The sequence below is a fragment of the Sebastes fasciatus genome, chromosome 6 (genome assembly GCF_043250625.1).
Source record: "Sebastes fasciatus isolate fSebFas1 chromosome 6, fSebFas1.pri, whole genome shotgun sequence".
Classification (NCBI taxonomy): Eukaryota; Metazoa; Chordata; class Actinopteri; order Perciformes; family Sebastidae; genus Sebastes; species Sebastes fasciatus.
Genome location: NC_133800.1, coordinates 26181564 through 26193940, shown reverse-complemented (window position 1 = coordinate 26193940; position 12377 = coordinate 26181564). Strand labels below are relative to the sequence as shown.

At 42.4% G+C, this 12377-nt stretch overlaps 1 protein-coding gene across 4 annotated transcripts in view; it reads left to right on the top strand.

The window, feature by feature from the left end:
• The window catches only part of kank1a (KN motif and ankyrin repeat domains 1a), a 56396-nt gene that overhangs the window by 40099 nt on the left and 3920 nt on the right, over positions 1 to 12377 (top strand). For 3 of the 4 annotated variants that reach the window (XM_074638828.1, XM_074638830.1, XM_074638829.1), the window contains exons 3-8: positions 2516 to 5146; positions 7424 to 7582; positions 9784 to 9892; positions 10200 to 10445; positions 11291 to 11378; positions 11990 to 12209. In XM_074638828.1, the coding sequence (XP_074494929.1) occupies positions 2516 to 5146; positions 7424 to 7582; positions 9784 to 9892; positions 10200 to 10445; positions 11291 to 11378; positions 11990 to 12209 (3453 nt within the window). Of the gene's footprint in view, positions 1 to 1400; positions 1573 to 2515; positions 5147 to 7423; positions 7583 to 9783; positions 9893 to 10199; positions 10446 to 11290; positions 11379 to 11989; positions 12210 to 12377 lie in introns of those variants that run through there. The other variant, XM_074638831.1, reaches the window with a different exon arrangement.

Genomic DNA, 12377 nt, shown 5'->3' with positions numbered 1-12377 from the left:
TCCCTGTGGTACCAGAGGGCTGCCGGTCACTCCTGTGTGTGATATGGCTGGTCAGTAACTCGTGCCAGTGGGGTGGGGGGACCAGACAGCACAAGACCGTGACTGTGCTGCTGCCTCACAGATTATTTATACCAGACAAAAAAAACAGGATGTGCTCATTTCACGTCTGTGCAGGAGAAAACACAACGTGGGTTTTGTCTGAAGAAGTGCACTTAAACTTTCTAAAAAATGTTCCTAAAAATAAAGAAAGAGCTTTATTGATGCACAATCTGGCATGAATGGTTTTAAATGTTTAAATTAACTTTTATTTAGTAATATACTAGGTTTAGGACTGCAACTAACAATTATTTTCTGCAGAAAGTTTTCTTGTTTAATCGTTTTGTTTTTTTCCTATAAAATATCAGAAAATAAGTCCCAGAGCCCAATTAGATGTCTTCAAATTGCTTGTTTTTTCCAACTAACAGTCAAAAATCCCCCAAAAATTTAGTTTACTATCATATTTGACAAAGAAAAGCAGCAAACCGTCACATTTTGAGAAGCTGGAACCAGTATATATTTGGCATTAAAATGATAAATCGGTGCAAAGTAAAACATAAGTTCCTACAAATAATCAATCAATAGAAATTTAGATAACTTGATTGTTTGTTAGTCATTTATTTATTTATATATTTATTTATATATATCTTTGGGTTTTGAAACGTTGGTTGGATAAAACAATCTATTTTAAGACGTCACTAATGGACTTTGACGGATTATGATTGACCTTTCTCACATGTTTCTGAACTTGTAATGCCTATACTAATTAAACCCTTACTCATTTAATAAAAAATAATAAATAACAGTGTAATCAATAATGAAAATAGTCATTAGTTAAATTCCCAAATTGCTTCAATTTGCTTGTTTTGTTTTATAGTAGCTTTTCAAAAGTGGTGGATTTGCTGTTTCTTCTGATTTATTTTACTCTAGATTGAATCAAATTTAATTTGACAAGCATTTTTTTAACAATATTCAGCCCTTTTTTAGACTAAATGATGAAAAAACAAGCAATAAAGTCATTGATAAAAGGACAAAATAAAGACCAGCAGCATCAAGACTTGTATTTACACATGAACTGGTATTTATACGTAGTTGTGTAGAAAACTGACTTGCAAATAACACTCTTATTTGGTGAAAGTGTATTCTGCAAAGTATAAACCAGAGTATAAAAGTTTGACATGTACAGTAGCTGAGCGATTTGTCGTCACAACAGGCTGTTATTGTCATGAGTTCACCTCCCCTCCTGCTGAATAACAGGACTCTTATTTGGGAAGGGAAGCGCTGGGCTCAGAGCCTCACAGGATTGGAGGAGGCAGCTGTCCAATAATGCTCCAGAGCAGTGCTGTGCTTTAGTTTACACCAATAGTGGAACATTTTTCTCTCCCACCCTCCTTATGGAGAGAGAATTGAGAAAGAGTGCACGGAGTGAGAAGAAACAGCAGTTCTGTAGCTCAGCTCTCAGTAGAGTCAAGTCCTGTCCAGCAGAGAGAAGCAGTGAAGAAGAAGTAAGAATGGAGAGAGTGCTGCTGGTGTGAGGTGAGTGCAGCTTGAACAACAAGGCAGTGAGGTTTTAGCCTTGTAATTCCCTGTAATGTTTCAGCTGAATGGAAAGGATTGACGGGAGGAGAAGAAGTAGCCGGGGCTGGTGGGGTGGAGAGGAAGAGCTGGGCTGTTTATTTCCAGCCTGTGTTTGCTTTAGTCGGTGAGAGTTCCAGGCATACCAAGAACAAGACGCTGCATTTAGCCAACACAGTGTGAATGTAGTGGAGTCTCTAATGGCCTGGAAAGCTGACTGGCTCAATAGACTCTCTCTGACGGGGAGTGTGGAGTTTGGACTTTAAGCAGCTTTGACTGATCCGTTCAAAGCGTATGAATTCAAGACATTCATTGTTGCCGTTTTTTTTTATTTCTGTCTTCAAACTGAGTGCTTAAAATGTGTTAATTTGTGTCTGTAAAGCTCAAGTGTTGACATAACGGATGGATTTTGGACTTGAAAGTATCGACATTGTCTGTTTTTCTGACCCTCTGGCTCGTCTCTTATCCGAGCTTTGTAAACAACACTCTCTGTCACAAGCTTTCCACAAACCTCAACCGGCTGAATTACACAAGTAAACCAACATTTTGTTTTTATTTTGACATTTACTACGCCCCTTGCTATTTGGTGTTTGCCTCACATAGTTGCATCTCGCATAGTTTTGGGCTGACTAAACCACCCCTTGCCAAAATGATTATCACTCACACTTTTCCTGCAGCGATGTGAGAAACTTGAGACGTGTTTGTACTCGCACTGTCAATTATGGCGATTGTCAGCGGCCGAGGAAACACTTAACACTTCAGGGCTGCAAATGCATCCTTTTTTAAATTCTTGTGATAGTTTTCTATACATGTTACCTTTATTCCCTGCAGGTTTTTTGTTTTCGGTCTTTACAAAAACACAAAAATCAGAACTAACTTTATGTTCTTGTGGTCTCTGTTTCAGAAAGAGGACAAAGATGCCCAAGCACAGAGGACGAGAAGGAGTCTGTGGCCCCCTACTATGTTGAAACTCCCTACGGTTATCAGCTAGACCTGGACTTCCTCAAATATGTCGATGACATTGAGAGGGGCAACACCATTAAGAAGCTGAGTATCCAGAGGAAGCCCAAACTGGCCAAACCCTTGGCGGTGCCTCGGGGCAGCACTGGCGGGGGCAGCACGCAGGCTGAATGGACCTCCACAGACTCCCTGTCCTCCTCCAACAGCGACGACAAGCAGTCCCCAGTCTTCTTCACCTCCAGGCCCCAGGTCGCTGCGCCGCTGACCCCCACCCTCTCCAGAGCAACCGGTGAAGCCCCCCTGCAACAATCCTACTTGAGCATCACGGAGCAGAGACTGCTCCTGCCACCTCCTTCGCCAAGGTTTGCCCCTCGTCACAACCCCCAAGTGGAGAAGACCCTCATGGAGACGCGTCTTCGGCTGGAACAGGAGCGTCTGCTCATGCAGCCGCACAGCGAGCCTCCGATGCCCCGCCGCCGTCTCGCCAGCTTCGGCGGCATGGGCTCCAGCAGCTCGCTGTCCTCTTACTCAGGCTCCATGGCCCCAAGCCAGATCTCTCCCAGCACCCATCATCCTCTCCCCATCAACGGTCACCTCCCCAATGGAGAGTACAACCCCTACTACCCGCCCTCCTTGGGCAGCTCCATCCGCCACAGCCCCATGAGCTCCGGCATGGCCACGCCGGTCACAAACGTCAGCCCGTTACACCTTCAACAAATCCGGGAGCAGATGGTCGTGGCCCTCAAGAAGCTGAAAGAGCTGGAGGAGCAGGTGAAAACCATTCCTATCTTACAGGTTAAGATTGCTGTTCTTCAGGAAGAGAAAAGACAATTGGCCGCTCAGTCCAAAAATCAAGGTCCCGGTGGCTTCCGCAAGCGTTCCTACAGTGTAGGCAGCGCTGACCAAATGGAGAACCCGGGCCCCATCCAAAAGGAAACGGAGCTGCACATCATGGAGCCTGAAGCCCAGGAACAGAGCGTTAAGCAGCTGGAGGAGTTTAGACGTCTGGCCGCTGATGTCCAAGCTCTGGAGAAGACAACCCTGGACAATAACGTGACTGAAATTCAGCCTCATAAGCTCACGCAGAACCGGGCCCACCAAAAGTCCATTGGCATAGTTACCGATGAAAACATGAACAACCTTCCTGTCAATCAGAGGACGAATAGACATTGTTTCCGGGATGCGGGAGTGTCGACGGAGCGGCAGGAAATGCGCAGCGCTGCGGTTGGCGTGACCGAGGCCATGCTGGGTATGACCAGTGAGGCTGAGCGAGAGATCGAGCTCCAGCAGCAGACCATCGAATCGCTGAAGGAGAAGATCTACCGCCTTGATGTGCAGCTCAAAGAAGCCACGCACCAAATAGAGATGGGAAAGCTTAAACTAGAGCTGCAAGCGGCCGGTGGGTCAAACAAGAAAAAAGTGGACAAAGGTTTGATGGCCAGGCCTGAGATGTACAACGCCTGTGTGGAGGCCAAAGTCCAGATGCGCAGCGTGGGAGTGGGTGACCATCTGGAGTTCAGCCATGCTAACACAGCTAAAACGCTACACACTGTAGGAGTGTCCTGTCAACCCAGCGTGCATAGTATTGCCACAGGCCCAGAGATCCCGATGGACCGGTGGGTGGTGCACGAGCGTGTGGAGGTAAACGACCAGTGTGTAGGGAGACGGGTGGAGACATGCCAGCAGCAGGTGGGCACGGAGCTGAATGTTTGCGAGGTTGGAGTTAACACAGAGGAATCAGTAGATAGCTTGGTTCTCTGCAAACCCATGACGGAGTTGAGCAAAGAGTCAAGATCAATCGGCTGCGGAGATTGTTCAGTGGATGTGATTGTTAGTCCCGTCAAGACGCTGGTGTCGCAAGGAACTGACCCAGATTATGTCAGCAAAGTGGACTCTGGAGTCATGGCTGCTCCTGAGTCGGCAACTCAGCAGACCAATACTGAGACAGAAGTTGAGAGCAAATCCACCAACACAAAAACAGCTGTACTGACTGACTCCTTCACTGATATGGGGTTGGTCACTTGTGACAGGCACACCAACACGGCTGTGACTGAAACGAGGACGGTCGCTGCCGGGGAAGGACTTATCAAAGATGTTCACTCAACAGCAAAGATGCGTTCGATTGGAACCAGCACAGATGTGGAGTCATTCCTTGGCAAATCGAGCTCTACTAAAACCAAAGAATGCGGGGTGGGACCAGTTAGCATCCATGAAAACTTCTTGATTGGATTAAAAACAAGGAACATAGCATGCGGCCCCTCCCAGCCAGCTGATTGTGTCACAAGCAGCAGCAAAGAGACTGTGGAGGTTGAGACTGAGGCTGCGCCACTGCAAGCTCAGGCCCAGGGGGGCGCCGGACTGGACCACTACATCGAGAGGGTCCAGAAGCTGCTGCAGGAGCAACAAATGCTGCTGGCGGAGAACTACAGCGAGCTTGCGGACGCTTTCGGTCAGCCCCAGTCCCAGTTTGGGTCCATCAACAGTCAGCTGGTCAGCACGCTGTCGTCCATCAACTCGGTCATGAAGTCCGGAAGCGCCGAGGATATCCAGAAGCTGCAGTCGGACTCAAATGAAGGTGAGCGGTTTACCACATCCATCTCTGAGGATGCTGATGGTTCCACATGCTCAAAATTGTTGCAGAAACATAAATGGTTCTTGTGATAATTGGCTGAAAGTCATGCCAGGCAATCAGTGCATAGTTTCAAGGGCAGACAACAGAAAATGTACACGCAAGCGCACACACACAAACACACACACACACACACACACACACACACACACACACACACACAGTATCTTGCAAAATAGCTGACAAGCAAGCAGTCATGTAATTAGTGCCTGAGGGTTTGATTACTTTCTTTTTCTCTTCCTCAGTTTGTTGCTCAATAGATTAAATTAGTTGCATATGTCTGTCTCTTATTACAAGTCAACATTTTAAAGGTATAAACTATAAATATAAAATAATAATAATAATAAACTTCATATATACAGCACTTTTCAGAACAATGTTATAAAGTGCTTTACATGGTAGAACCAGGATTAAAACATTTCAGCTCTGCAATGAGGCAAATAAAATCAGACAATTAATAATAATAATACAAAAATAAAAAGGAATAAAATGCAGAACAATAATTTAAGATAAAAAAGCAAAAAGATAGAGTATAAACATACTCCAAAGTATATTTAAATTTAATTTAATTTAATTTAAATAAATTAATTGCAATTGGCAGGGCTGTTCAGAGGACAATAAAGCAGCTGTAGAGATAATGTAGAGACAACGTAAAGGACCGACTGCCAGCCCAGTCTCAGCTGTGCTGTAGAGGATCCAGTGTGGAGCGTGTGTGTGTGTGTGTGGGGTGGGGGGGTTGTGGTTAGAGCGTTCACACACCGTCCACAGAGAATCCTGATTGGATCGGACAGGCCAAAGTTATCTCTGACCCTGAAAAAATGCAGCGGGGGCTTTGGACGTGAACCAACAATGAGCTCATTTCTTTTTGGGAACCCGTTAACGTCGCACCAATCGGCCTCTTGTTGTTTTTGCGGGCCGCTCCTGCCTCCACTAACACCTCACTGTTGATGCTGATTCATGGTTCCTTCTGAGTTACATAACATGCATTCATGCCGGCTGGCACATGAACGCAGGGCGATTGTCTTGTGTTTGTGTGCGAGCTTGTTTCTGGCCTCTTCTGGAATGTGGAATGACTAAACAGACGTAGTTCCTGTTCACGTAAATAATGTCAGTTCAATCACAGCACTGAACACAATAAACAAAGTGGGAACAAAAATGTGTCTGTGAAGACCGGTGGTAGAATGTAACTAAGTACATTTACTCAAGTACTGATTCAAGGTACTTTACTTGAGTATTTCCATTTTATGCAACTTTATACTCCACTACATCTCAGAGACAAATATTGTATTTTTCTAGTTGTCCTTCTACTACATTTGTCTGACAGCTTTAGTTACTTTACAGATTACAGTTTTTCATCTCCTTCCTGTCCAGTGAAAAGTTGAATGTTGAGTGGGGTTGTGTGAGGTACTTATCCATAGTAGGTCGACCATAGTCCACAGTAGGTGTATTACTCACTGTAGACTACGGTCGACCTACTATGGATAAGTACCTCATACAACCCCACTTCAAAACACCCAAACTGACTTTAAGTGTGTTTTACTGATACATACTATTATGAGGTTTTGAATGCAGGACTTTTACTTGCAGTGGAGTATTTTCACAGTCTTGTATTAGTATATGAATACTTAGTTCTTCCACCACTGGTGAAGACGCTGATAGCAAAATGGTTGAAGTTGGATTTCTTTGTACAAGGAGTCACAAATAAGATAATAATAATAATAATAATAATAATAATAATAATAATAATAATGATGAAAGGTTTCTCCTTTAAGCAGTCAGTTGGTTGTAGTTTCATTTTATTGTCACTTTAATGAGATATAACAGAGGTAAATGCACCATAACATGCCAACTTGTCATTAAAATATGCCTGGCAGTTAGCGGTTTTAAAGCTTTTTGTTGTTTGGGTTTTTTTAAAGTTGTATTTAAGTTTGAGTAAAAATGAAAGCAGTTGGTGGTAAAAGCATGGTACATTTACTTTTTCTTAGCAAATTGCATCGTGTGTGTGTGTTGTTTCATTATCAAGGTCTGACTAACATTTATATTCTCTATACTTCTTACATATTTCCTCATTAAACGTTAGCAAAGCTGATTTAACACAATTTCATACAGTATGGTGTAGTGATCAGAAACCACATAGGGTACCTTTTTAATGGCATTAAACTTTCAGTCCTGTCCTACCTGTGCATTTAGAAACTGACTTTGTTTGACTTTCCTCCTTTTCAGAGAGCAGTCAGCAGCTTGGGACAGAGTGCTCACACATGGAGAAGAGTTCATCCGGCCTGACTGCTGAAGATAAACCTGCCAACACACCTGCACAGCAGCACATCAGTGCAGCGGAGCAGAAGAGCCGTATGGACCTGCAGATGTCTACAGCGCTACATGGTACGGCTATGGCCATAATTAACTCCTCAGTTGGTCTTGTCTGTGTGTTTAGGTCACTTGTCCTGCGGCATTGTCGTTAAAAACTGGTCATTCTTCGATTTCTAACTCCAGTGTGCTGCTCTTCAGAGCCAACACATGGAAAGCAGAGCTGGAGGCTGTTATTAGTGATGTTTTTGCAATGATAGTTATCTGACCAGATGGTCGAGGCTTTGGTTAGCCCGCTAAAAATCTGTTCTCACGATCACAAAATGGACTTCTTCAGTGCTGAAGTGATAATATTACAGTTGGTTTAGAAATAGCTGCACATTTTCATGGTTATTTAAAATATGGCTTCTAAACGATCTGAAAAACCTTTATGGGGTTTCACACACACACTTCATATATAAACCAGCAATAGTGGAAGAAGTACTCTGATTTCATACTTAAGTAAAAGAAGCAGTACTACGGTGTAGAAATAATCTGTTACAATAGTAAAAGTACAAAAGTATTAGCATGAAAATATACTTAAAGTACCAAAAGTATGATATATCTTACTGGATTATAATGAGTGACTCATTGATCTGTACATTGCTTATATGTTGGAGCTGGTTTGAATTACTTTATATACTGCTGGGTAGCTTAATCTATAATATTACATCATAATGTATTTTTGTGTTACTAATCTGAACAGGCAAAGTAACTAAAGTTATCAAATAAATGTAGCGCAGTAAAAATTACAATGTTTGCCTCCAAATTCAAGTGAAGTATAAAGTAACATAAAATGGAAATACTCCAGTAAAGTACAAGTATCTCGAAATTATACTTAGTACAGTACTTGAGTAAATGTACTTAATTACTTTTCACCACTGTAAACCAGGCAACCGGCAAAACATGTTCGCAATCATCACCATCCGCCTGGATTCCTCCTGACGAGCTCCTCACGCTCCCACCTGTCAAAACATGGGAAACGTGCTGAATGACTCTGTTGCTACTGAGCGTGCTCACGCCAATGTAGACACACATGCGACTACTGCATGTTGATACATGAACACACACACACACACACTCCGCTGTCCCCCGGAGCAGTAAAGAGGCCCCTCGATTCGGGGCATGTCTTGGCAGATGTGCTGAGTGTTTCTGGCTCTCGGCTGGTATTTTTGGTTTTCGAAGGCCTGTGTTTAAAATGACTGAGATACTTTCAGGGTTTGGGGAAACTTCCAGCTCCGCGCTGACAGAGTGCTTTGGAAAGAGCGTGAGACGGACACTTAATGGCTACTTTGCTCTTTGCCAAAGCTCTTGATCATGTCAGAGAACCTTCAGTGGGTCATTCAGGCGTTATCGGGCCATTTGTAAATGAACTGACTGAGCTGGTTAGTTAAGCTGTAACTGCAGGAGACTTTTAATGTTGCAGGAGAGGAGATTTTATGAGGAAAATTCAGTCAGAAATGTAATAATACAAGAAGAAAAAGAAACCGAGTTTATAGAAACTTCACAGTTTTCTACAGACATATAATTACATCAATTTTGCACACTATATACTGCACATGTTTGAAGTTTTGATATTTGATGTTTTGTGTGTTTTTGCACTATTCTTTGCTCAGTGTGGTTTGTTCATGTACTGCTGCTGTGACAAAAGAATGAACAGTCTCAGTTCATCTTTTAGATACATTTTACATGTAAGATTTAGGGCCGTCATAACGCAAATTCTTTTTAACGCCACTAATTTCTTTGACGCATTAACGCAACTTTGCAATTTTTAAAACCTAGAGTTAAGATGCTGGCATCATATGAAACTAGAAAACCAAAGGAATCCATTGGTTAAATAACGCTGACCTCAAGATATGTGAATGAAAATCACATGCAGTTTGGGGCAAGTCATAGTCAAGTCAGCACCCTGACAGCTGTATGCAGTACCTGTGAGGGTTTCTGGACAATTTGTCATTGTTTTGTGTTGTATCCATACACCTATCTATCTACAGTAACATGAACAGTCTTAGTTCATCTTTCAGATACATTTTACATACAATATTTAACTAAATCAGCCGCTGTCTCCTCATTAAGGGCATTATAGAAGCAACTGACATATCTAAAACTAAAACAAACTTGTGTCTATGATCCATAAACTCCGGATAAATGTCCCTTTTACTTTGACGTTGGCGCTTTGTGATCGACTCCGATGTGACCTCCTTGTCTAACATAATGTTCACTCTTCTCTCCTTCAGGGCAGCTGTGCAGCCAGAACACCCTAAAATCCATCATGAAGAAGAAAGATGGCCGACCCGACTCAAACGGCACCAAGAAGAACCTGCAGTTTGTCGGTGTGAACGGAGGGTGAGTCGGAAATGAATCACCGTCATGAATATTTAAGTAGATTATCTTTAACATTGCATTTTAAGATGCCTGTTAGCTTTTTTAACGTGGTGATTCTGTTGTGTATTAGTGTTTTTAAGTATCTCAAGTGAGGTTAAAGGTGCTGTTGTTTTACATTTCTACAAGGCTGTTGATGTTCGTTCTCTTAAACTGGGCTTGTTAACATCCACGTGGAGATCCAAACATCATGAAATCTGATTTTCTTTTTTATGCAAACACCTGAGTCTTTGAATATCTGTGCTTTTATCGCCCTCTTGTGGCAAAGCAGGTATGAGACTACATCAAGTGACGACTCCAGCTCAGAGGACAGCAGCTCCTCGGGGTCGGACGAAGAGGAGGAGGAGGAGGAGGAGGAGGAGGAGGATGAGGAGAAGGAGTTCGTAGGAAATGAGGAGGAATATAAGAACGTGGAGGGAAACAGCGGCAGGGAGGAGTTTCAGCCCGAGGGAGCCGAGGATGTGAAGAAGAAGAAGAAGGAGGACGAAGAGGAAAGTTCAGAGAAGGAGAGAGAGAGGTGGGTTAAAGAGGATCACTATTAAATATACTGTTCAAAACTACCCTATTGAATGATCATAGTGAAGTGATCAGAAAGCTGGATGAGTGGACAGATGTGTTTGTAGGAGCCATGTGTTATGTTCAGAGTATTTTCTTTTACTGTTTCTTTTTTTGCTTTGATCCAAAGAATTTGTCTTTAAACTATAGGCAGCTCAGGTTTATACAGGTAGGCAGGTATAGTAGGATTAGCATGCACCAGGGATGATCTATCATCCTCACAACTGAGCATTTAAATCTCTCTTTTCATAAAACAGTTAAAAAGTTTTTGTATTTTCATTATATTAAACCCTACTTTTTAAACAAGTATTTATTCAGTTTTTTATACTTCAGATAATGAATATAGAAACAGTCCAAAAAAAATAAAGATGGATTTAAAAAGTTTTTGGTCAATAGCTGTTTCAATGTATTGGTACTCTGTATTTCCACTCTGTAGGAGTTAAATAGAAGAAGTAGAAGCTAAGCAGTACTGGTTGTGAAACTACAGACCATTGCTGAATGGAATAAAAACTTTATTGTCCAACCACAGCTGAAAATTAGCCTTTAATCTCACCTCTCTCTACACAGTAAAGAACTAGCTGAATAATAATGATAAATAAATGATATTTCATATATGCAGCGTCTAAACAAGTTAAAATAATTGCTACATGATCTGATAAAACCAGCTGCAGTTGGACTTTTTTCTGTCACATTAATGTGGGATTTTGTAATACGGATCCGTTATTAGATAAAGTGCAAATTAAATGCAGCAAAATGGGATTGATGTTATTTGAATGTTAAAATAGTAACTATTGATTGTCTCCAAAGGTATGAGCTGAGTGAGAAGATGCTGGCTGCCAGCAACGTTCTCAAAACTCACCTCAGTGACCCAAAAGCTGTGAGCAGTAAAGATCTGGTGAGGAGTTTCTTTTTGTCATATTCAAATGATCATTTGTATATTAATTACTCACCCCGTGTTACCTTGAATTCTTGAAGAAAACTTTGTTTTTCTCTCATACCTCCACGGTGAACAAAGAATGAAAAAACAGAGAAAAGTCTTGTTGACTTGAAGTAAATGGGGGCAGCGTTTAACAACAGCAAACTATATCAAAACTTCTGTTTACGACAGCCCGCCTGCGCAAGCATGAGACTGTTTAGGCTGTGTTTTTAAATAGTGACATTTTAGGGAAGATGCATGTGTTTGGGAAGTAGTGAGCATACAAGGATAAATGAGACTTGGATTATACTGCACCAGTTGTGTGAGAGTTTGTAAACAGCTGCTTTGATATAGTTTTGGTGTTGTTAAACGTGGCCCCTATTTACTTCATCAAGACTTTTCTCCGTTTTTTTATGCTTTGTTCACTGTGGAGACGTGAGAAAAACAAAGTTTTGTTCAAGAATTCAGTTTACTGTCTTAGAGAAGTAAAGAAACCAGAAAATATTCACATTTTAGAAACTGGAATCCTAGTTGGCAATTAATTTAATAGTTGACAACTAATTGATGGAGTCCCCCTCCTGCCTCCTCAGAGAGCCTGTCTGAACACGGTGCAGCACGAGTGGTTTCGCGTGTCCAGCCAGAAGGCGGCGGTGGCAGGCATGGTGGAGGACTACCTGGGCTCCTTCGGGACCATCTCTCCGGCTGTGCTGCGCCACATCGTCAACATGGCCGATGGCAACGGCAACACGGCGCTGCACTACAGCGTGTCGCACTCCAACTTCCAGGTGGTGAAGAAGCTGCTGGATGCAGGTGAGAGGAGCAGGAAAGGTGTTTGTTCATCTTAGTGTGGCCACAAAGCATAGCTGAATGTTTGCTTGTGTTGAGTTCGGTGCATAATCTCAAGCAGCATCTATTTTATTTCTTGTTTGTGTTGAATAATAAGTTGAATGGAATCTGTTGTCCAATGTTTCTAAAATG